The 21,974-nt window shown below is 42.3% G+C and overlaps 1 protein-coding gene across 1 annotated transcript in view; it reads left to right on the forward strand.

Annotated features, from left to right (window-relative positions):
- LOC115823225 (ephrin type-A receptor 6-like) overlaps nt 1–21,974 on the forward strand; it is a 129,336-nt gene that overhangs the window by 69,602 nt on the left and 37,760 nt on the right. The window contains exons 4-5 of the mRNA XM_030787261.1: nt 1,366–1,521; nt 3,757–4,092. Of these exons, the coding sequence (XP_030643121.1) occupies nt 1,366–1,521; nt 3,757–4,092 (492 nt within the window). The remainder of the gene's footprint in view (nt 1–1,365; nt 1,522–3,756; nt 4,093–21,974) is intronic.

The raw sequence follows: 21,974 nt of genomic DNA on the forward strand, positions 1-21,974 counted from the left end.
AGGTGAAGCCCTCAAATCTCTCAGCTTGTGTTAGTTTGTTAAATCGATGTTCCCTGTGACAGCTAGCAGAAGTGGAATTCGCTAAATGTGCACGGGGCAGCAGCCTTTTGTCTCAGGACACATTTGAAACTTATCAGCGAGGGACCAGCGAGGATTTGAAATGCCATTTGTCCCTCTGACACCGTCGTTTCAAGTGGCGACCAAAGGGACAGGAAGGCCACAGGGAGACTTCCACTCAGACTGGTCCCATTTCATTCCTCTCCTCTTAAAATGAATAGACGAACGGTCTGAAAAAAAAGAAAGAAACAAAAAAAAAAGAAAAGAATCCCTAAAGCTCCGTGTCTGGGCAGCAGATTTTGTCTACTCGGAGAGAAGTCTTTTTTAGGCATATGGTATAAAGAATTACATGTTGTGAAAAACAAAAAAAATGGGAGTTAATGAACCTCTGAAATGAAAATAATTTTTTAAAACTGTTGCACTTTGATTGAGGTTACCTTTGAAGTAAAGTCCAAGGTTAACCAAGGTGATTTCAGTTAACTTAAAGTGATCAAAATAATCATATTTATACAGATAATACACCGGTATATGGCAAAAGTAATCTACACTTATAATGTTCAGTTCTCTAACTACTGCAGAACCTTTGTATGGTGTGCAGGTTGCTTTTAAATAGTTAAGTCTTTACTAATTAGTACTGCCCATACATTGTAAGACATCACTACACGTGTAAGCGTCGGACTTAATTTGTAGACATTTTTTTTATTTTCAGTGTTATTGCAAGTTCATGTCAGTGGAACTGCGTTGATAGTAGTTAATTATTTATTTTTACCAGCTTCCAATTACATCTCTACACTTGTTTATTTATGTTTTTCCTTTCACACATGAAACTCAAGTGCTCCTGTATCATGTTTGTAATATAAAGGCATGTGACTTGTAAACTTCTGTTTGGTTTGAAGCAGTTTCATTTCCCTAAGAAAAATTTTAAGGAAAAAAAAAGCAGTTTTTGCAGTTTTCCAGTATGTTAAATCTTTCTCATTGTTTGACAGACCTCTGGCAACTTATATCGACATTGTTGATAAATGCTAACGCTAATTCATTTTGAGCTATGGGTATGTACTGAAATTCACTGTGCCCAAAAATAGTATACTCACACCCTCAAATGGACTGTCTGTTAAATCTTAACAATGCCACAGCTGCCTTATGACGTTCAATTCCACAACAGAAAATTGAGAGCTCGGATTTTGAATCATAAAGTGATGCAGTACATGTTTGGATGAGTTTTTGCTCTCTCTCTCTCTCTCTCTCTCTCTCTCTCTCTCTCTCTCTCTCTCTCTCTCTCTCTCCCTCTCCCTGTTCCTCCCTTTGCAGCCTGTCGACCAGGGTTCTACAAGGCTTTTGCCGGCAACATCAAGTGTTCCAAGTGTCCCCTGCATAGTTACAGTTATGATGAGGGCTCTCCACTCTGCTACTGTGAGAAAGGATACTTCAGGGCAGAGAAGGACCCGCCCACAATGCCATGTACCAGTAAGTTACCATAAACAGTTCCGAAAACAATCACCTAATGAAAATTGTTTGAATCAGGAAAACGGTCAGATGTAAAGGTCATTTATAGGATATTAATGCAAGTAGCTATGAAGGTAACATCTATAATGAGTTTTACAAGTGCCAAGGCTGGGTAATATTCGAAAGAGTTTTTTAAAAGAAAGTGAAAGTTACTTCATCGAAGTTGTGTCCAACCTTACTGAGGAAAGCTTTTTTTTTCCTTGGCCAAGATGAGATTTCAGGCCTCTGAGGTTTCAGGTCGCTGTGTTTGAGATTAAAGTATTTATTGAGCAATATTCGACAAATGCAAGAAAGTACTGAATGTTTCATTTTTTTCTGCTGACATCTAGACAGCTTACCACCCGGTGTCATTTCCTTGATTCAAAATGTTGGATTGTGAAATTAATTTATTAATTGAATCAACTGAATGATGGTTTCCTATGTCACAGCACTGAACTGTAGAAGTGCTAGATACTGTTAGTTTGTAATTAAATCCTCCATTTTGCAACAGAAAAAAGACTAAATTCAGTGTAGAAACACAGAGAACCACATGAAGCACATTGAACTGAAAGGATGGGTCAGATTTGCCCACGATGCTATAGCTTTGTCAGTGTAACTAATGTATGTATTCTCTACTAATGTTGTTTAGCTTACTTAGGTCATTTTGTACATGTATGTAATACAGTCTCAAATAATTCTGAAGTAAATGTGCCCATGTTGACTCCTTAGGGATAGAGCGAATTGTCACTCACTGTTCTGATTCCTGATGTTCATAAATGATGCAGAATAATTATTTCAGGATGACTATTTCTCGATTATAATGCGATTTTAATCATAACATTGACAACAGCTCCACTGCATATTCAGATAAGTGTTAAGACTGGTCTCCCTGCTTTCAGATCTAAATTCAAGATACACCATCACAAGCTATAGGTTGTGTATATTACTGTAGAATTACAGGGAAGGTCTAAGAGCTAATCGTGAACAGCAGGGCATGCAGGAGGCATCCTCACACTTTTGCCTCTGCTGAACTCATAATTTCTTTGATGTGCCACTGGAGAGTTGCCATCAGGTCGGTTCAAGGTGGACATAAGTTTAAGGAGTTTGAATTTTGGCCAAGCTTCTGGCTCCAACACAGTAAAAAAAAAAAAAAAAAAGAAAAGAAAAGAAAAGAAAAAGAAGAAAAAAAGAACACTAAACTTTTCCCTTTCCATTAAAACTGAAACTACAAGCACTCTCACAAATGCGGGCTCACTCCACTAGTTTAGTCCCAAGAGTAAAAAGAAAAGAAAAAAAAAATGATCCTGTATATAGCGTTCATGAACAAAGGTCCAAAACAAAAAAAAAAGAAAGAAAGAGAAAGAAGGTCTATCCACTATGTCTCTCATGATAAGAATCTCTATTCCAGAGGACAGAATGGGAGCTGATAGATGGCTTGCAATGGCAGTTTGGAGATGGAGAGAATGGAGGAGAGATAGAAACGGGTGGGGGGGGGGGGGGGGGGGGGGGAGGGGTGGTGAGCCAGAAGCAGGCAGACTCGGACAAGCGGAATTTGAGGGTGGTTGGAGGGGTGGCAGGGATGGGCACAGGTTTGGGGCGGGGGGGTGGTTGGGGTGGGAGGGGTGGGGGTGCGTGATCACAAAGCTTCGACAAAAGGAAAGGTGTATTTACAGCTAGAACATTGGGCTGTCTGCTCAGCACAAGGGGGCAGAGGAAGCAGAGTGCTTCCCACTGTCAGGGCAGCTGCTGGGGCTTGGCAGTGCTGCCTTGCACCAAATCCCACAGGGCTTTTAACTCTGCCCTCCTGACACCTGCTATTGCTAGCACTCAGCACCCGCGGCTGACACGCAGCGTAGGGCTACTTTCTATTACTCTGTTCTCTCTCTCTCTCTCTCTCTCTTTTTTTTTTTTTTCCTGATGAAAATATCGGAGTAAATATGCCTGACTAATCCTTGCTTTTAATTCATTAATTCATTGATGCACAATTACAACCACGGTCTGGTACGATGGTTTAATGCCAACTCATAGTTACCGTCGGGAAGTTCCTTGCAAAAAAAAAAAAAAAAGAAAAAAAAAGGGCGTTTTGAAATGCGCTGGATTTATTCCAATAATACTCTGGATTATTTCATCAATATCCTTCACATGGACGAGTCATCGAATGTTCTCCAAGCTGTCCTCAAGTGTTACTCATGTCGTTCCTTTCCTCTTCCGACGCAGGGCCTCCGTCTCCTCCACGCAACGTGATCTTCAACATTAACGAGACGTCGCTCTTCCTGGAGTGGAGCCCTCCAAGCGACACGGGGGGCAGGAAGGACTTGACCTATAACGTGCTGTGTAAGAGGTGCGGGGCCGACCCCCAGCAGTGTGAGCTGTGTGGGGGGGAGCTACGTTTCGTCCCCCGGCCCCAGGGCCTGACCAACGCCTCCGTCACCGTGCTGGACTTCACCGCCCACTCTAACTACACCTTTGAGATCGAGTCCCTCAACGGCGTGTCAGAAATGAGTTCCTTCCCCAGACCTGTAGCCGCCATCACAATCAGCACTGACCAAGTAGGTGAGTTTACTCTCCACAAGCCACAGAATACTATGATTGTTTTGTTTGTTTGTTTGTTTGTTTGTTTGTTTTCTTTGTTTGTGTTTTCTTGGTGAGACCTAAAAAATGTAAGGCCCACCTTGTGTAGGGTTTATCTGGATCAAATTGCCGCTTAAAAAAATGATTTTGTCTCTGACATAAATTGATTTTTGATCTCATTATGATTAATGCCAACACTCTTTTCCCATTAGAGACAGTATTACCTGAACACAGAAATGAACAATTCGACTCAGTGTCATTTGTTGTGGTGGTTTGAGACAAAGTACTTGATTGAACATAAGACTCCGCAGCAGAGGGACTGACATTGGGACGTGAAAAAGTAAGGTCAGTCATTGTCTGATTGACTGGAACACTCAGCACTTTAATATCACTATCTCGCTGTACCTAAGATGGAAGTAAGAGAGACTGTCCCGTCAAAGCCACTGCTATCAGACACTTTTAAATATTATGTTTTTGTTCTCTGTCACCATCAGTTCTGGTGACATTTTCTGGCATATTGATTTTTGAAGACCTTTGGGGGGGGGGGGGGCATTGTGAAGTGAATCTCGTGGTCTTAGCCTTAGCTCTTTAAATGTTCTCGCCAACTGCCATTTACCGTAGTAGACTGGTGCTGTTGCTGTTACACCAAATAACGTGTGTTGTTTTTTTTTTTCATGTCAGCTCAATGTAATGTAGAGCGTTAGCCTAATGGAGATGCTGGGCCAGTTTTTCGAGAGGAAAGCGGATGATTTTGTCCCAGATGAAATCATTAAAATGCAGAGCTCAGGACTTTTTATAGCCTGCTCTAATCATTTTGTCTGTCCCCCATCATAATTGGCTTGTTTATCGGGGAAAAAAAACAACAAAAAAAAACAGTGCACGATAGTCACACTGTATTTACATAATGTGGACATCAGCAAATCCAGGCATGTGGATCTGGAATCGTGGATGCAGGTGTGTTCTATTTGCATCGGAGCAATTTCGTAACTTACTCCGCCTGCTTAACAACAGAATTGGAAACAATAGATCTTAAATGACCTTGGTTTTCGTAACCCCTTATGGCTTTTCAGATTCAAATAGTTCGGAGCAAGAGACAAAAGTAAACCCTCAACGGCGTACAAACAACAGTAGCACTAAACCTGATCTGTGTTTCCCGCTGACTTATCACGCATATTGACAAAGCATGGAATTTGATTATATGAAGTAGGAAAGTATGAGGGAATGATTGAGACTTCATGTTGGAATGGAATTCTATGCTTGGCTCTTAGAAGCTGAAGCTGGTCACATAAATATATAGAAAAAAGACGTTTTCTTGTGATTTTGACAGTTTTCTATTGTGAAAGAATATGTCAGCTGATCCATGAGTAAGATCCAAGGTAAGAGCTCAACAAGCAGTCAAGTGTTTCTTACGCTGTATGAAGTATTCATCTTTTATTGTGTTCCTTGAGGTTATATGCAAGAAATAAAAATATACTTTTTTAAGCAGAGAATGACACAGAATCAGTGCCAGAATACAATTAAGAATCAAGCCATTTTCCCTGCAAATAATCCACCATGTTTCAACATCCTAATATTATATATGCCACCAGTGGTCCTATGTGATATATATTTATGTTTGCGCTGGTCCTTAGAGGTCAGCGTGGAGACTGTACGCCTGAGTTACAGAGGCTTTCTAAGACAGAATAATTTATCCCGGTCCTCATCACCCCTGTACAACAGCACACCCCTCACCCAAATAATCCACTGCTTGATCCCTGATCGATCAGCTCAATCCGGCATGCTTGTGCCGAAACGGAAACGTGGAGTGCAGCGGGCTTTTGAGGACTGAGTTGGGAAACGCAGCTGAACGGCCATGTGTGAGAATGTGTCAGCTAAGGGTTTTTGTAAGGACCCCTGACATGGCACTTTGAGGACTGATCAGGTAATGGATACAGCTGCTGCTGTTCATATAGGAACAATTGATTTATCACAGAGGTGACAGGTCTTCTGTCAGCAGACCCAAAAAGCCTTTGCTTCACTCTTTGTCCTGACTGATTTCAGGAGAAAGTCACAGATAGACATAGTCACATCAATACAACAAACACAGATGTGATAATTCTATATATGTTTATATATAGATTTATATATAATATATATATTTGCATATAAAATGTATGTATACTTCTATATATATTTATATTTATATCTATTTATGATGCGTTTATTGGAGTTTCAATTTTGCGCTCCAGCTTCATGTAGAAAAACACTATGACTTATCCACGTATTTTTTTTATCCCAGCATATGACAGTCAGCTCCTCCCGGGACGAAGAAGACACACACACACACACACAGGTCTCCACATTTAAAATGTTTTCATACTACAAGCCATATAATATCGTCAGACAACTAGAAGACCCAGGGGAGAGGGCGCTTTCCTCTCGACTCTTCCTGCGATTACTTACACGCCTGTTTGGGAGGGCGCCACACTGTGACTCGATGGAGACAGACTTGAGGGAACATAAACAGTTATCTGGCCCAAGATTCTGGACCACAGATGCAACTTTGGTGGAATTTACAGTTCATTTGTGCATCAATATGTATATATATATATATATATATATAGTCTTCATTTTTTATCTCTGTTTCATACAATCAATTGTTTTACTTCTGTTACTTCAGAGACAAGGTTTAGGAGTGCAGGGATAGAAAAAATCAGTTAGGAATTTATGATTGGCATGATGCCTATGGTACACGCTATGTGATAAACCTGTACAATACAAAGGCTAGCGATGCTGTCACGTCAAGGGTGACCTTTCTCTTTTGTGAACACCCAAAGTTCTCCTCAGACCATGTGTTCGGTCGCCGTGTAATAAATCCACCTTCATGTCCTCCTCACACACAGTGTGGAGATTTATAGAGTTAGGCGGGGGGGTTGTGGGGGGGGGGCGAGGGGGGGCACGGAGGGGGGGGATAAACATCAGGTTCCTCAGACCCTACGCCAATCCTGTCACATCCCGAGAATGAGATAAGAGTCTGGGGAAATTACTGCCGGATTTACGGTGGGACCCTACTCTAAGGAAACCGCAAAAGCATTGCCTTTATCTTTCTGGATTTAAAATAATACAATTACATTCTTTAAAACACTGAATCATCCCATTTCCCCGTGACTGATTTGATACCAGTGAGAGAAAGCCCTGTGCCAGGAGAACTGGATCAGAACATGGACAAGCCATTCTAGAATCCACAGTGATTGACACTCGGAACATCAAACAAACACTGAACCTATAAAGAAAACGTATTCATTCATTCTCTGCCTGGGTTTACACCTATTAGAAGAGTTTATTATTGGAATGGTATTGGAGCTATATCAAGCTGTTTTATTTTTAAAATGACATTTATTTATTCAGAATAACTGGCAACATTTCTCAGGTCAGACAAAGCTTGTTTTAATGGATGCAATACAGCACCATATCGGTGTCCCTGTGTGACTCTTTTTTTCCCTGATGACTCACAGCCGGCTCATATTGTCTTAAGAAGATGAGGAGAGTGTCAACTTCAAACCGCTGCTCCTTTTGTGGCAGGAGGCTTCGTCAGGTCCCAAAAAAGTTACACAACCAGAGATTGAAGTATGCTGCAAAAAAAAGAAGGAGAAATTAAGTAGTTCTGCCATGATTTTTTTTTTTTTACAAATATCTCCTATTGGGAGAGTGAAGCATGATTACTCTAATTGGTTAGAGTACTGCGTTCGTCAAGCAGTGAGTTGCCTCTAGTTGCAGCGGTGTTAAAAAAAAAAGCCAGAACATGTGCTCCAGGTGACTGGGCTATGCCTGACAAAGCACAGGGAAGCTGCTGGGAGAAAAGAGGAAGGCCCTGCTGTCAGTCACAGCAGCGATGCTGATTGATGTACCTGGGGAAGCACAACAGCGTGAACACGGAGAGTTAATTGATTGCAGAGAGAACTGAAGTGAGAGACAATGCTCTGTCGAGAGAGAAAAAAGGTATGTTACCAACATCAAAAAGGTAAAAGAGCGAGAGAGAGAGAGAGAGAGAGAGAGAGATGGAGAAAGGAAGAAAAAAAAAAGAAAGAAACAGAGAGAGGGAGTCTGGATGAAGAGAGACTGATGGAGGGAAGCTGGGATGCCCCTAAAAAGAGGAGTTTGTGTAATCAAGGCAAAGAGCTGGGTAATTGTGTGTGTCGCTAAAGCAATCAAGGCCTGATAGAGTTCTTCAGCTGAGAAGCATCTCGTATTCATGAAAAAATTAGTATCCACGGAGGCAACTTTCAGCTCAATTATATACTTTCAAGAGGAAGAACTTAGAAGTTAGGGGGGGGGAAAGTGAATCTTTAGCTTTCAAAACGTGTGGGACTATTCATCAATTATGTTTCCATCACTCATTTTGCTTTACTTCCAATACGATTAGTCGCCCTGTCATCTTCTACTCCTTTGTTTTACATTTACGGTTATTCTTTTAATTGCCTTGTAGAGCAGAAGTAAACAAACAATCAAAAATTATTTACTTCTGTGAATCAAACATGCACGACGAATTGAAAGCGTGAAGCAATATGCAACAAAGTCCAACTGATTATTGGAGTGCAAACATTTTTACAAATCGAAACAAATCGCATCGAGCTATTACGTGGAAAATTTTCGATGACAGGCCTAGAATCTGCTAATCTGTTTGATATTTATAATCACACAAAAACTGGCACCGAGCCCTCATTTATTTATATATATCTCTTTTTTTTTTTTTTTTGTCCTCTGAAATGTCCCAGTCCCTGTCTTTAGGGACTCTGTGAAATATAGGTGCAGTTTCATGGACTGTGTTGAACTGCAGCCTCTGGTTGTAGCAGATGTGATTATAGTGCTGGGAAAAATGAATAGCTGAGGACAAGAGAGCCTAGGCACGTCTGGCCGCGCTTACGCCTTCCACCAGCACCGCGTCACGCTCTAACTAACTATGACAAATTAACCATTGAGTTAATTACCAGCTTGGGAAAATTACAATGATGTTTATTAGGAAAGGCATGATAGACCTTACTCAATGCCCCAAGCTCAGACGGCCTAACACACATAGGAATAGAGGAGCACTAATAATAACAGAACAAACAAATGGGCTGTTTGATATGGTGGCCAACCAGCACTCCGGAGGTGACTTTCCTTTACTTTGAATCGATTTTTCCAAGCCTAACCCCACCCCACCCGACCCCCTCCCCTCCGCTCCCCAACCCTCCAGACTCAGATCTGTAGCCAAATGTGTTTTCTGCATTGACAGATTTAATCAAATAAGGAAAGTAGTAGCCGTCTAATCCTGGCACTGAGTTCCGTGTTTATTTTCTTGCTAGACAGAGTCCCATCAGGGTACGTTTCAACACGACTCTGAGGCCCGGCTGTTGCCAAAAACCGCACATATTTTAGGTACCTTTATCTATGAGTATTGGGTTTTGGAAAGATTTAAAGGAAAGCTTTGTTATTTTTTCTGCCGTTTTGTTCTTCTCATAAATCATCTCTATCTGTGGGGATTCAATGCATTTGATGGATAGGCCTTCACAGCAGAGTTTTGTATTCTGTGACAATAATCACCTTTAGCTTGAAACAGTCGTTTTGTATTAGCGTATATTTTTTTTATGTAAATAAAACTCTTAAGACATGTTAGATTTACAAGTTCCATTGAAATCAAATCTGATTGCACCCACATGTGTATATGAATGAATAGATTTATGGATCTATTTACCTCTGAGTACAAAGTGCACGTACAATAAGCTTTTCTTCCAAAAGCTGTCTGGAAACTGCTCCAAGATCCTCACCAGGAGCTGGATTAGCAGGGTGACGACAGTGCTCTGGCTAGCCATAGCAGGTCATCCAGCAACACTCTGTGGTGGCACTGATAGATCCAGTGCAGTGGTGAGGTGGAGGTAAAAAGCACAGATTAGGCCATCCAACCAAGCGTGAGCCGGTGCACCCTGGCACAGAGGGTGGTCCCTCTGTGGTACAGCCATGGGGGTTAATGGATGATCTGAGTGGAGGTGAAGAGATCCATCTCCACTCTGCAAAATCAATGCCGTATCCTTTGCGCCACATTTGAATCAAGCTGCCTTTCTCCTCGGAGAATCTCCTTTTGGAAGAGGAAATCCACCAGCCGGCTGTGTATGTCAGCAAGGTGAACGACTCTCTGGGAAACCAGATGAGGGAGGGCCCATATCAGTATGCATCAGCAGAGGTGTAGCGACCATCTTGACCTGGTGTATCCTTGGAGATTTATGTGAGAGAATGTTGATGTATTGTCTTATTCTGTGAAGACTTGCTTGCCTATCAGGAAGGGTATAAAACGCTGGAGGGCTGAGGGAAAAAAAACGACAACCAGGAGCCCCAGTGCATTGATATATTGCCTGCTGTTCCAGACTGTTTTCCACTCCGAGAGGTACGTATCCGAATTCTCCACCTCTTGGCGAGAAGGATTTGAACCTAAAGGCACACAGGCGGACAGGTAGTCCTGCCCTGAGAGGGACCCTAAAACTGTCAAATGATTGCTGCCTTCCTGGTTATCCGAAGCCTGTGACACTAGGTCCCCAGACAGAGGTCATTGACTCAAAGCTGAAATTGTCATAAGGTGAGCAGGCCCAGTATTCCAAGCAGTCAAATAGCAGTCAAAGCCGCAGACATGTCAATTAGCCAGAATGGGCTCACTGCATATCAGGGATTCACACTCTCTGAGGGAGAGGAGTCAAAGAATGTTTCCCATCAGCTGTCAGAGCAGAGACACAGAGACACAGAGACACAGTCACCCTGTCGGAGTACAGGATCGTACCAAGGATGAATATGCCCCAAGAGGGTGTGAAGAAACTCACTGTCAAAGTTGACTGTGATGCTCAACTTGGTCATCTAAAAAGGAGGGTTGTGTTCCACACTTGGGTGTATGATTGCCAGTCACTGAGTTTCAGCAGAATCATGTACCCTGAGGACCATAAAGGGCAACTGTCATGTACCTGGCAAAGATATAAGGAGTCAGAGAAAGCCTGACCACTGTTTCTTGGGGTTTGTCCCAGAAAACATGAAACAAAGAAGTTGCATCTGTTTTACTCTATTACGAACATGAAAGTAAGTGGCCTTAAAATCCACGGGCGTGAACCAGCCGCCCACCAGGACAAACTAAAGAACGTAGGCCGTGTGAAATGCGCAAAAGGAGGAAAGAAAGTTGAAGCTAGTTTTATTTCACAGTGATTTGGTTGAATAGTACCCCTCAAACTCAGTTCCCCAGTCACAGTCTCAGCTGATTAGGAAAACTGAATCAGAGCCTTGGGGCTGAAGGGCTACCAGAGGGAACCTCAAATGTGTGATCTTTTGATGAGATCTGGTGAATGTTAGAAGATAATCTACTTGGCCTTAGGTTTAGTATTCTTAGGAGAAGCACTGGTCGCAGGAAGGGTGCTATCCCCCAGGGCCCTGGCCATCACTTATAATAGTATTGTGCACAGTGACAGAGACGAGAGGATATAATTAGAGCAAGGGTTGGAGAAGGCTTCCTTCTGATGATCAACACCCAGACATGAGCAGTAAGTCATAGCTGTAGTCAGCCCGAAGAGGGGCTGAGTGCAACAGTTGAATTTGGCAGTCGTGGATTAATTAAAAAATTGACAGTCAGATTGTGGATGAGATAAGCCAAGGGTTAGAGAAAATCTGTTACCCCTGGCAAGACTCATCGATAGCACAAAAGGAACACTAACATAGCGTCAACAGAGAAGAGAATGTTACTTATAGACACTGAACTCAGTTACAGTTTATACAGTCATAAAGGAATTAGCAAGAGAAACACACTGAGGTTGTAAATTTTGAACAGTTGTACTGGTTGGGACTCAACAGATCTTGTTATCGGGAAGCTCGCAGACAAAAGTCATTCCCTCTCTATCGCACCCCCCCCCCCCCCCCTCTCCAGTTGCCCTCTAATAAAAATAGCGGACAGCTAAAAGGAGAAATGAGCTAAATGAACTGAATTTTTGAACTGTTACGACAACCAAGACACAGCACAGTCTGGGAGATATGAGCCGTGCTCGGAACCTTTGAACCATTGTTCCTGTCAAGGCTCATTTGTAAGGGACCCGTTGTAAATGCAAAATGAAATTGTTTTCTTTCCAGATTTTGTTGTTTATGTCAATTTGCAGGCTATTCAAAATGTGAATGAAGAGTGGTTGTCTAGCCAGTAGAGGACATATACTTGGAATACGTTCCAGTATACAGTACAACGGCTGGCTATTAGAAGTGTACCTGAATGTGAAACATTTTATATAAGAGGGATTGGAGGTATTATTGTCTCAGATTTTGGAGATTAAAAAAAAAAAAAAAATCAAAGCTCCCAACAGAAAATGCTACAAGGCTACACGAAAATCGTCTGCAGAGATTGAGCGGCTGAATCAATCCAGTGAGGTATTTCTCTCAAACAAGGACATAAAAGGTATGATGTGACCGGGGTATTTATATGTGGGATGTTACCATGTCATAGTGTAACTGATTACTTTGTTGGTTTATTATGTCACATGTACTCTCAGTATAACAGATGTATCCAGTTAGGAGAAAGGAAATCGAACCTTATTTAAAGCACTGTTTGAGGTAAGGTAATGCAATGTTGAAAAAAAAAAACACATAATCTTTTGAGAAAAGGTAAAGCTACACCCCCCTCAAAAAAGAAAAAAAAAAAGTCTGAATTTGTGGCTGACATTGTATTATCATATGGGTTTGATGGATAGTATGGAGTTGGAGACCGCTTTGATTTATTTCTCTTATGCAGATAACCTTAGAGCATTAAAACCACTTTTGATATTTATGTTCCCATACTTACTTCGTCTCATGTAACTTTTGACAAATGTATGTGATACATTTTTGCTCTGGAATCTACTAGCATTTTGTGCTATAAATTCTTGTTCCTTTTTACTGCCAAGATTCCAAGCTGTACAAACCATTCCAGCTATAGACAGTGGTTAGTGCGGTCTTTGTTTGTACCGACCCAGATGAAGTCTTTGGTATGTGAAAAATGCATTATTAATAAAACTGGTTATTATTATTATTATTATTATTATTATTATTATTATTATTATTATTATTATTAAATCTCACTGAAATGGTATTCAAGGGCCTTAGACTCAAAAAGAGAAAAAGCCTGTACAACCATAAAAGTCCAGAACCAGTCCTCAGCAAAAAAGCTTTGTATTTTGAGTTAATCGAAGTAACACAGCCCTAACTGGAGGTATAATCTGTTTGGATTGGTTGATGAATGAATTAGTTGTACAGTTTTGGCATTATCAGCATTAATTAAATGCGGCTGATGACTCCAGATGTGGCATGAAATCCAGTCGCCGCAGTGCTTCATGAACATCGATGAAAAAGAAACATGTTTTTCTCTTTCCCTGTCCTTCTCTCCACTAAATCATACTCAACACCTCTCTCAAACACCTCTCTCTTTCTCAGCCATTTTATGCTGCTCTCGTGTTGCCCTGGGATCACTAGTTCACCTGGAAGGATCTGAATAGGATGGTCATTAACCCGAAAGAACGTTACTGGCGTCACTGAGCTGATAAACTCGACACGTAGGCCAGACAGCTCTTCTCTCCCAGGCAGCCAATTAGAGAGAGGGAGCAGAGGATCCTGGTTTCCGTTAAAGCCCAACCGCTACCAGCTGCTCTTTGAGACCAAAATGCTGTGAAGTCCATGGAACTGTGAGATCTGCCCTGCTGAAACAACAAGTGCTATAAAAACTAGTTGTTAAAAGGAACGCGGCGTAATACCATTTCTCAAGCTTCAAGGGCAATTAATAGGTTTCGTGTCCATCAGCTGGGTGCTGAGGTAGTCCTAATCCTGCTGCTGTGTTTACCTTGTACGTGCTGTGAGATGCTCTTAAATAGGGTGGGAGGTTTTCTTCTTCTGAGCGAGGACCGCCTGTGAAAGGAGTCGTTCCATGTGTCGATAGAATATTATCAGAAGTTTTCTCTAATAGGGCGGCACGGCAAGAAGCAAGAAGGTCTCTGGTTCAATTCCCGGCTGCGCAGCTGGGTGGAGTTTGCATGTTCTCCCCGTGTGTGCGTGGGTTTCCTCCAGGAGCTCTGGTATCCTCCCACAGTGCAAAGACATGCAGGTTAGGCAAATTGGAGACACTAAATTGCCCCTAGGTATGAATGTGTGTGTGAGTGTGTTTGTCTGTGTGTCTGCCCTGCAATGGACTAGCAACCTGTCCAGGGTGTTTCCCCGCCTTTCACCCTATGAGCGCTGGGATAGGCTCCAGCACCCCACGCGACCCTAATTCGGATAAATGGCTTAGATAATGAGTGAGTGAGTATTCTCCAATACACACATTTCACAATCAGTGTCCTTTACATTTAACTGAGAATTGCACATTGTACCAGCATGCAAGACACATAACAATATGACATGAATTGTCGCCAGATGACACGAGGTATCACCAGATGACATGAGGTATTCAGGAAAGTGAATCACACGAGCATAACACCAAAACACATTTCCCATTTTAAATTTCACATGGTCCTCCGGCTCCAGGGGCGAAAGCTTGTAAGTAGATCCTGAATCATGGAGTTATTTGCGTCAGATTTATCTGTTGAATCTTAAAAGAACGCCCTTGGCACCACCGCCGTGTTATTGCCCTGTAAGGGCAGACAATACAGGTGCATTACCAGTGGCTCCTGGCCGACCATCTGCCCACGTTCTGGCGATGGCTCCTTGAGGGATGGCCGTGTTTGCCAATGTGACCTTTCAGGATGAAGGCCATCTTCATCATCGCCCCTCTGCTCACTGAGCATCATTTTTTTGTTCTTTATGTGTTCCACACAGTGAGATATGGGCTACAGAACAGGCCGGAGGATGAATTGATTGGACGGCTCTCTCTCTCTCTCTCTCTCTCTCTCTCTCCCTCTCTTTCTCTCTCTCGCTCTCCCCCTCCCTCTCTCTCTCTCTCTCTCTCTCTCCCTCCCTCTCTTTCTCTGTCTCTCTCTCTCTCTCCCTTCCTCCCTCTCTTTCTCTCTTTCTCTCTCTCCTTGCCTCTCTTTCTCTCTCTCTCTCTCTCTCTCTCTCCCTCCCTCCCTCTCTTTCTCTCTTTCTCTCTCTCCTTGCCTCTCTTTCTCTCTCTCTCTCTCCCTCCCTCCCTCTCTTTCTCTCTTTCTCTCTCTCTCCTTGCCTCTCTTTCTCTCTGGCTCTCTCTCTCTCTCTCCCTCTCTCTCTCTCTCTCTCTCTCTCTCCCTCTCTTTCTCTCTCACTTTCTGTCTCTCTATCTCTCTCCTTCTCTCTGGCTCTCATTTGTCTCGGTAGCTGTTATTGGGTTGGGGTTTTTTGGGGGGGCTTTTTTGTTTTTTTTTTTCTTTCTTTTAAATATCACTCAGTTAAGATGGATTGAGTGACTGTTGGTGTTCCAACTCCTTAGGGAATATTGTAAACCAGCTTTTCATCACAGATGGGAAATTTGATGATGGAATACAATCAAGCACTTCCTGAACAATTTGTTAACTCTCGTGAAGTCAAATGTACCAATTTAAACTTTTTTTGCATATTCACAGGTCATGGAACTTAAAGAGAATCCTTCCAAGCTTCCTCCCTGGGATATTTTAACAATTTTCTGTTTGTGAAACATGCTAATTCGGTTGGTGGTTCACAATCGTGCTCCCTTCAGATTGAACCACTTTTCTCATAAAAACAATTTTTATAAGCTCAATTAAATGTTCCAAAACATAAAGCACAAAATCTTAGCCCCTTCCACGTTCAAAAAAGAAAAAAAAAAAAAAGCTGTCCGTTTTATAGTTTGCCCTTCGTATTCTGTGCAAATGCGGTCAGACGTCTTAATTCGACCGCTGTGTTGCGAGCGGCATTCTGGGAGCGGCTTTGTAATAATCTTCGCTCAGAAGGGGCTTTATCATCATTTATGTCTCCGTGCAGCCAATTTGAGAGAGATAACCCGCTCTCTGGCTCCAGGCAGCAGGGGTAATTATAACAGGCATGTCTGTGCCTCTCCGCCAGCTGCACCATCCTCTTCAGCACCAGCTGGTTACACAGTCCACAGCACAAGACACGGAACTCAGCACGGCTACGCTCTGCAGGACAGGATAGAAACTCCCCCCCCCCCCCTCCCCGGTTCTCCCCCCCACACATTCACACTTTCTTCGTCCTTAGTTTGATCCCCCTCCTCTTGATCTGGTCTCCAGTTTTTTATTGTTTTTTTTTTTTTTCTCTTCCTTGTCCTTCACCCAAAGTGTTTCTTTCTTTCTTTCTTTCTTTCACTTTGCTCTCTTATGTTACTCGTTTTAGTTGTCGATCTCTGTCCAATCGGTTTCATTCTCAGGGACCCAGGGAAAAGCGAAACGCAAGAGTGTTTGTTTTTGAGGCTCGTCATTGACCTTAGTGTCACGGGGGCTTTTTTTTTTTTGAGCTCTTAGTTACCTGTGCTTTTTCTCCAGTGAGGTTATGTATAAGGAGCACAGCGTTTAAGCTGAGTCATTCTCAAAGCAGTCTGAAATTTACACCGCTCTTCTTGGAGTGGTGAGCTCTTTTTTTTTTTTTTTTTTTTTACATTTTTTTCATTTCTCTCTGACTGGAGAGCTTATTACTTTATATTATCCCTCATCTCCCATGAGTATGTTTTCTCACTGACCTCTTTGGAGCAGTGATTAAAAATAGACGCCAGAATCAGTTGGCAAAAAATTCAAACCCAGTGGTATTTTTACTGCTTCGAAAAGAACTCGTCTCTAAGCCGCCGGATGAGTGGTTCCACTGATTCCAGATTGTCTGATTCTCTATATTTTCTTGAACATGTGCTTTTAGATGCAAACATTTTTAGATGCAATGGTAAACACCGTTTTGATTTTTGAATGTCAAACGAAAATGTAATTTTTTCATATCCAAAATACTGTTTATCAGCGATCACGCTAGTTCCAAAAGTGTCCTCTTAACGTTTAAATATGCATAATGTACTGTAACAGGCCCATGTTCAGATCAGCATATTGAAGAGAACACTCAAGACATTTGTCTGGAGGACAGTGATAACAGAAACTGAGCTGGACAAGACATCGGCCTGAAATGTAACAGAACAACCGCTGTACCAGGACCCGGAGTTTGTCCTCTCCTGTCACAGATGGCTCTGTAACTTTGTAACCTCCCCAACGTCACTTTCTGTGGCTTCATATTCTTCATATGCAGTGGATTACAAATAGAGAAAAGGAAATGGAAATTCCACTTCTGCCTTCATGAACTTGGGTCACTAGCTGCAGGTTCTAATGTTCTGCTTTCATTGGCTCGGAAACAGCAACACGATGCGATGTGACATACACTGGCTGGCTTTTTCTGGTGGACTTGTATTAGGAGTCAGGTGTGCAATGCGTCTGGTTATTGGTGAGTCATGTGGAACCATGCTCTCCCCAGCTGTATGTTCACAGACCCAGGGGGAGGGAAGTAGCGGGGGGGGGGGGGGGGGAGGGGGGGGTGCGCAGTTACACTACATTACAAGCCAAGCAGTGTTTCATTCTGCAGTTTCATAACTTCTTGCCGTTTGCTGTCAGAGTGTGTTTGCCTCTAATGAAGTTGTAAATACCTCACATCTCCAGGCTTTAGACGATCTCATATATTCTTTGCTTTATTTATTTATTTTGGTTTGTTTTTATGTTTGTTTGTTTTTGTTTTTGTTTTGTTTTTTTAATCTCTCTCAATTCTAGAAACTAACAACAGCACTTCAACACCCCTTTCATCCTCTTTGAGACAACAAAAGCTATCTGTTCTTCAGGCAGGTGGCTGATACTGCTGTTGGTGTCAGAGAGGAAATCAGGTCTGTGAGGGGGCATGGATCCTAACCCCCTCCAACCCCCACCTGTAAGATCTGCCAAGGTCGAAAGTGCGCAACTAGCTTTGAAGCAGCATTTGAAGTCATTCCACTTTTACAAGGGTCCATGGCTACCATCAGCAATGAGTGTGTATTAACAGCAGGATTCACTTTGAAGTGGGATTGAGAGATGGCCATTGTAGAGGGTGTGTGTGTGTGTGTGTGTGTGTGTGTGTGTGTGTGTGTGTGGAGGGAGGGGGGGTTGATAGTGTGTGAGAGAGTACAATGATGTCTCTTCTGGTTAGTCTGTAAAACAGACTATATATCAGGCTATGGAGAGATCACCATGGAGACAGCTTGTCTGGAACACTTGGGTGTCATACTCTGACGGAGCCCATACCATAACTCCAGAAAACATTCTTTACCCTAGCAGACATAAAATCACTCTCATTAGTTGAGATTTGTCTGTTTGTTGGTGGTCGTGATTTTAAAGAAACCTTTTCATGAAATAAATGAACATCATTCGACATTGAGTTGAGCTAGAGATTGTTTTCATAGACAGAAGAGTGTTGGTCAAACCTCAAATATAATTTTTTTTTTTTTACCTTTATTCTCACTAAGCTTGAAAGCATGGGACTGAAAGACTTTCAAGTTGAGTTTTGAAAAGATGGCTTTTGATGCTAAAATCTGCCACTTTAAAGCTCTATATGCATCACCAAATACTTTCACTTTCACAGAGAACACATTTAACACAGCTGTCTGTTTTTTTTTTTTTCAACTGCTGTCTGTCTGGGGTTTTTTGGTTTTTTTTTTTTTTTCTTGCTTTGGAAAGTGAAATTCAAGTGTTTTAAATGTTTCAGATATTTCTCAGTTAAAAAGTAAAGGCAGCTGACAACAAGCTCTGGCCAATTTTACGTCACAGCGTTTGAAGATATAGAGACTAAATCTTTCAAGGTTAGCGTAATGCTATTTTCTGTCTCTCTGTGTAGTCATTTTATAGACCATGACAGTCAGCGGAACAGTTCAAGGTTATAGAAAGACTTTACATGCATATGGTTAAAATACCTCGGCACCAAATAACCGTCCTTTGACAACATAACAGTATCTTTCTGAGAGGCAAGCTGTCAAAAGGCCATGTCAAAGACATGAATGAAACCATCCCGCCTTCAAAGGTGAAAATTAATATTTGCTTCAAAAGCAAAAATTAAAACGAAAATTAATTTCTCGACCACAGCAGCCGCAGGACTCTCTTAGAAAGGAGGCTGTACTTTTCCTTTATATGTGCAAAATAATAGACTTTTGAGGTAAAAGTATGACTTTCGTGAGAATATTTTATTAAATTGTGCGCTAGTCAAATGTGCTTTAAAGGTTTAATTGGCGTATTTGTGTATTGTTCTTTATTTTTCTTGCTGACAAACTGAACTGAAGTCACCTGCTGGTTATTAGCATTCAAATACATGTCTTACGTAAATCCTATCAGGCTAATGCTTAGGTGAAATGCAAATGGACAATTCGCAAGTGTTTTTTTTTTTTTTTTTTAAGTGAAATTTCCTAAAGGAGCGCAGAGCGCTTTTCACTTTTTTTTAATGAGCATTTGTGTCTGTTAACACCTACATTGTTGTGGAAACACACTAAAAAAAAAAAAAAGCGTTCGTATAATTCACAGTTACATCGCATAACACTGGCGGACTTGCCGTGCGAGAGATACAGCCGTGTGCGGCAAGGTCAAAAAGATGAGTAGAAAAAAAGGGAAGATAAGCCAAGGAGCAGGAATGACAGTGTCTCAAGAGTGCAGGATCTTGGGGGACCACCGAGGGATTAACACTCTGGCGATGAAGTCAGAAACCCTGAAGCCGAAATGGCATGGGGTCCATTACCGCGGTCCAATGAGCCCCTCCAAAACGGGTTCAAGGCAAAAGTCCACTCTGGTTTGGCAGAAAGTTACGTCCCCTGGAAATAAGCGGGAGACAGAGAAGGAGAGAAGTGTGTGGTGTAATGTGATGGTGTCAATTTGAGCGTGGGTGCCACGTACTACCCCGCCCTCACACTGTTTTGATGAGGCACTAAGAATTTTTGGAGAATTTTTTTTGGGGTTTTTTTTTTGGTCTTAGCGATGCCTTCAGTATCAAACAGAGAAGAGAAAACCGCTGTTCAAATTTGGATGTTGCCTTTTTTTCCATGTTGATGATCTGCATCTGCAGCTCTGAACATACAAAGATCTGGACCTGGTTCAGAAGAAGAGATTATACTGTACATGCTTCAGCTCTTTAATGTTTCAGATGTGGAATGATCCGATTTCATTCTGATTTAGTCATTCTATCCTCACAGTTTATGATCTGTCTTTCTCTATAAACAAATAGATAACGACCCTTTCTCTAAACACCATCTCTCCCTCTCCTCACTGCTTCATGTGTTGTCTATATGCACCATGAAATGGCACAGAATTGGCGATATGTTAAACTTCAGGTGTTGATAAACATCCTTGAAAATTCCTTGATGTCTCCCAGAATGTCTGTGTGTGTGTGTGTGTGTGTGTGTGTGTGTGTGTCTGTATGTGTGTCTGTGTGTGTCTGTGTGTGTCTGTATGTGTGTGTCTGTGTGTATGTGTGTGTCTGTATGTGTGTGTGTCTGTCTGTGTGTGTGTGTGTGTGTGTGTGTGTGTGTGTGTGTGTGTGTGTATGTGTGTGTGTACGTACGCTGAGCGTTTGTTTATTTGCTCATTTGTTAGTTTGCTTATGTGTGTGCGTGTTTATGTACGTGTGTGTATGTGCCTGTGTTTGTTTTATGTTTGCAGTGTGAAAAGCGTGCATTATGCCACTGCGGCACTATTAAGGCATTATCGGTGCCGCTCCAGGGGAGAGCGGGTCTGCATGGGCATTGCTGGATTTAAATGGACGGGCCTCATTACCGGCTCCATTGACTGCCCGTTGTCTAAATGAATTGCACAACTGCTCACAGAGAAAGCGCATTTATCAGTTCCAGAGGCGCCTGCGAGGGCCCCAGCCAGAGGTTACAGCCATGACCCCTCTACCCATCAGTCTATCCAAATGCTGCAGTGGTGAACGGGGGGTTGTGGGTCCAGTGACTACAAGGTCTCCGTACCCAACATTGTGCTGAATCTCATTCCCCGACTGCCTGACGAATGGCTGCTGCCAGGAATGTAGGACATCCAGCCCACACTCCAGTAATCCCTCTCCACCACGCATGTACACATGCGCACACACACACACACACACCACACACACACACTCATACACACCACACACACACACACCACACACACACACCACACACACACACTCATACACACCACGCACACACACACACACCACACACACCACAGACACACACTCATACACACCACACACACACACCACACACACACACACACCACACACACACACACCACACACACACACACACACACACACACACCACAGACACACACTCACACAGACACACACACTCACACACACACCACAGACACACACTCATACACACCACGCACACACACCACACACACCACACACACACACACACACACCACAGACACACACTCACACACACACACACACTCACACACACACACCCACACACACACACACATATAGAGACACATTCTTTGTGCAGCTTCCTCTCTATTTTTGTAGTTTCATTTGGTTGGGGCCACACCCCCCGCTAGAAGCAGGTGGCCAATGAATAGTAAAATATGCTAAACTGAAGTATTTCTAAAGTAGGGCCCATTTACTGGACTGTAAACTTCTGCGCTCATCTGCATACTAAACGGAGAAGGTTTCACCTTTTGCAGTACGCTATGAGGGTCATCCATCAGATATGTGGTCAAAAAAAAAAATAGAAAGAAAGAAAGAAAGAAAGAAAAAGAAAATCCATCTAAAATGTGAATACCACCAAATAACCTCCCTCAGACATGAAACACCAATAGGTGTGGAAACAATAGCTTCGTTTAAGTTCTATTAGCTCTTTTAGGCTGTATGTTTCTAGTGTTCCATCCTTTTAAATAATAACTTTACCTTTGGACCCTTTTGTCAGTCCTGAATGTGAGTGGTTAAAAAAAAAAATGTCT

The sequence above is a fragment of the Chanos chanos genome, chromosome 10 (assembly GCF_902362185.1).
Source record: "Chanos chanos chromosome 10, fChaCha1.1, whole genome shotgun sequence".
Lineage (NCBI taxonomy): Eukaryota > Metazoa > Chordata > Actinopteri > Gonorynchiformes > Chanidae > Chanos > Chanos chanos.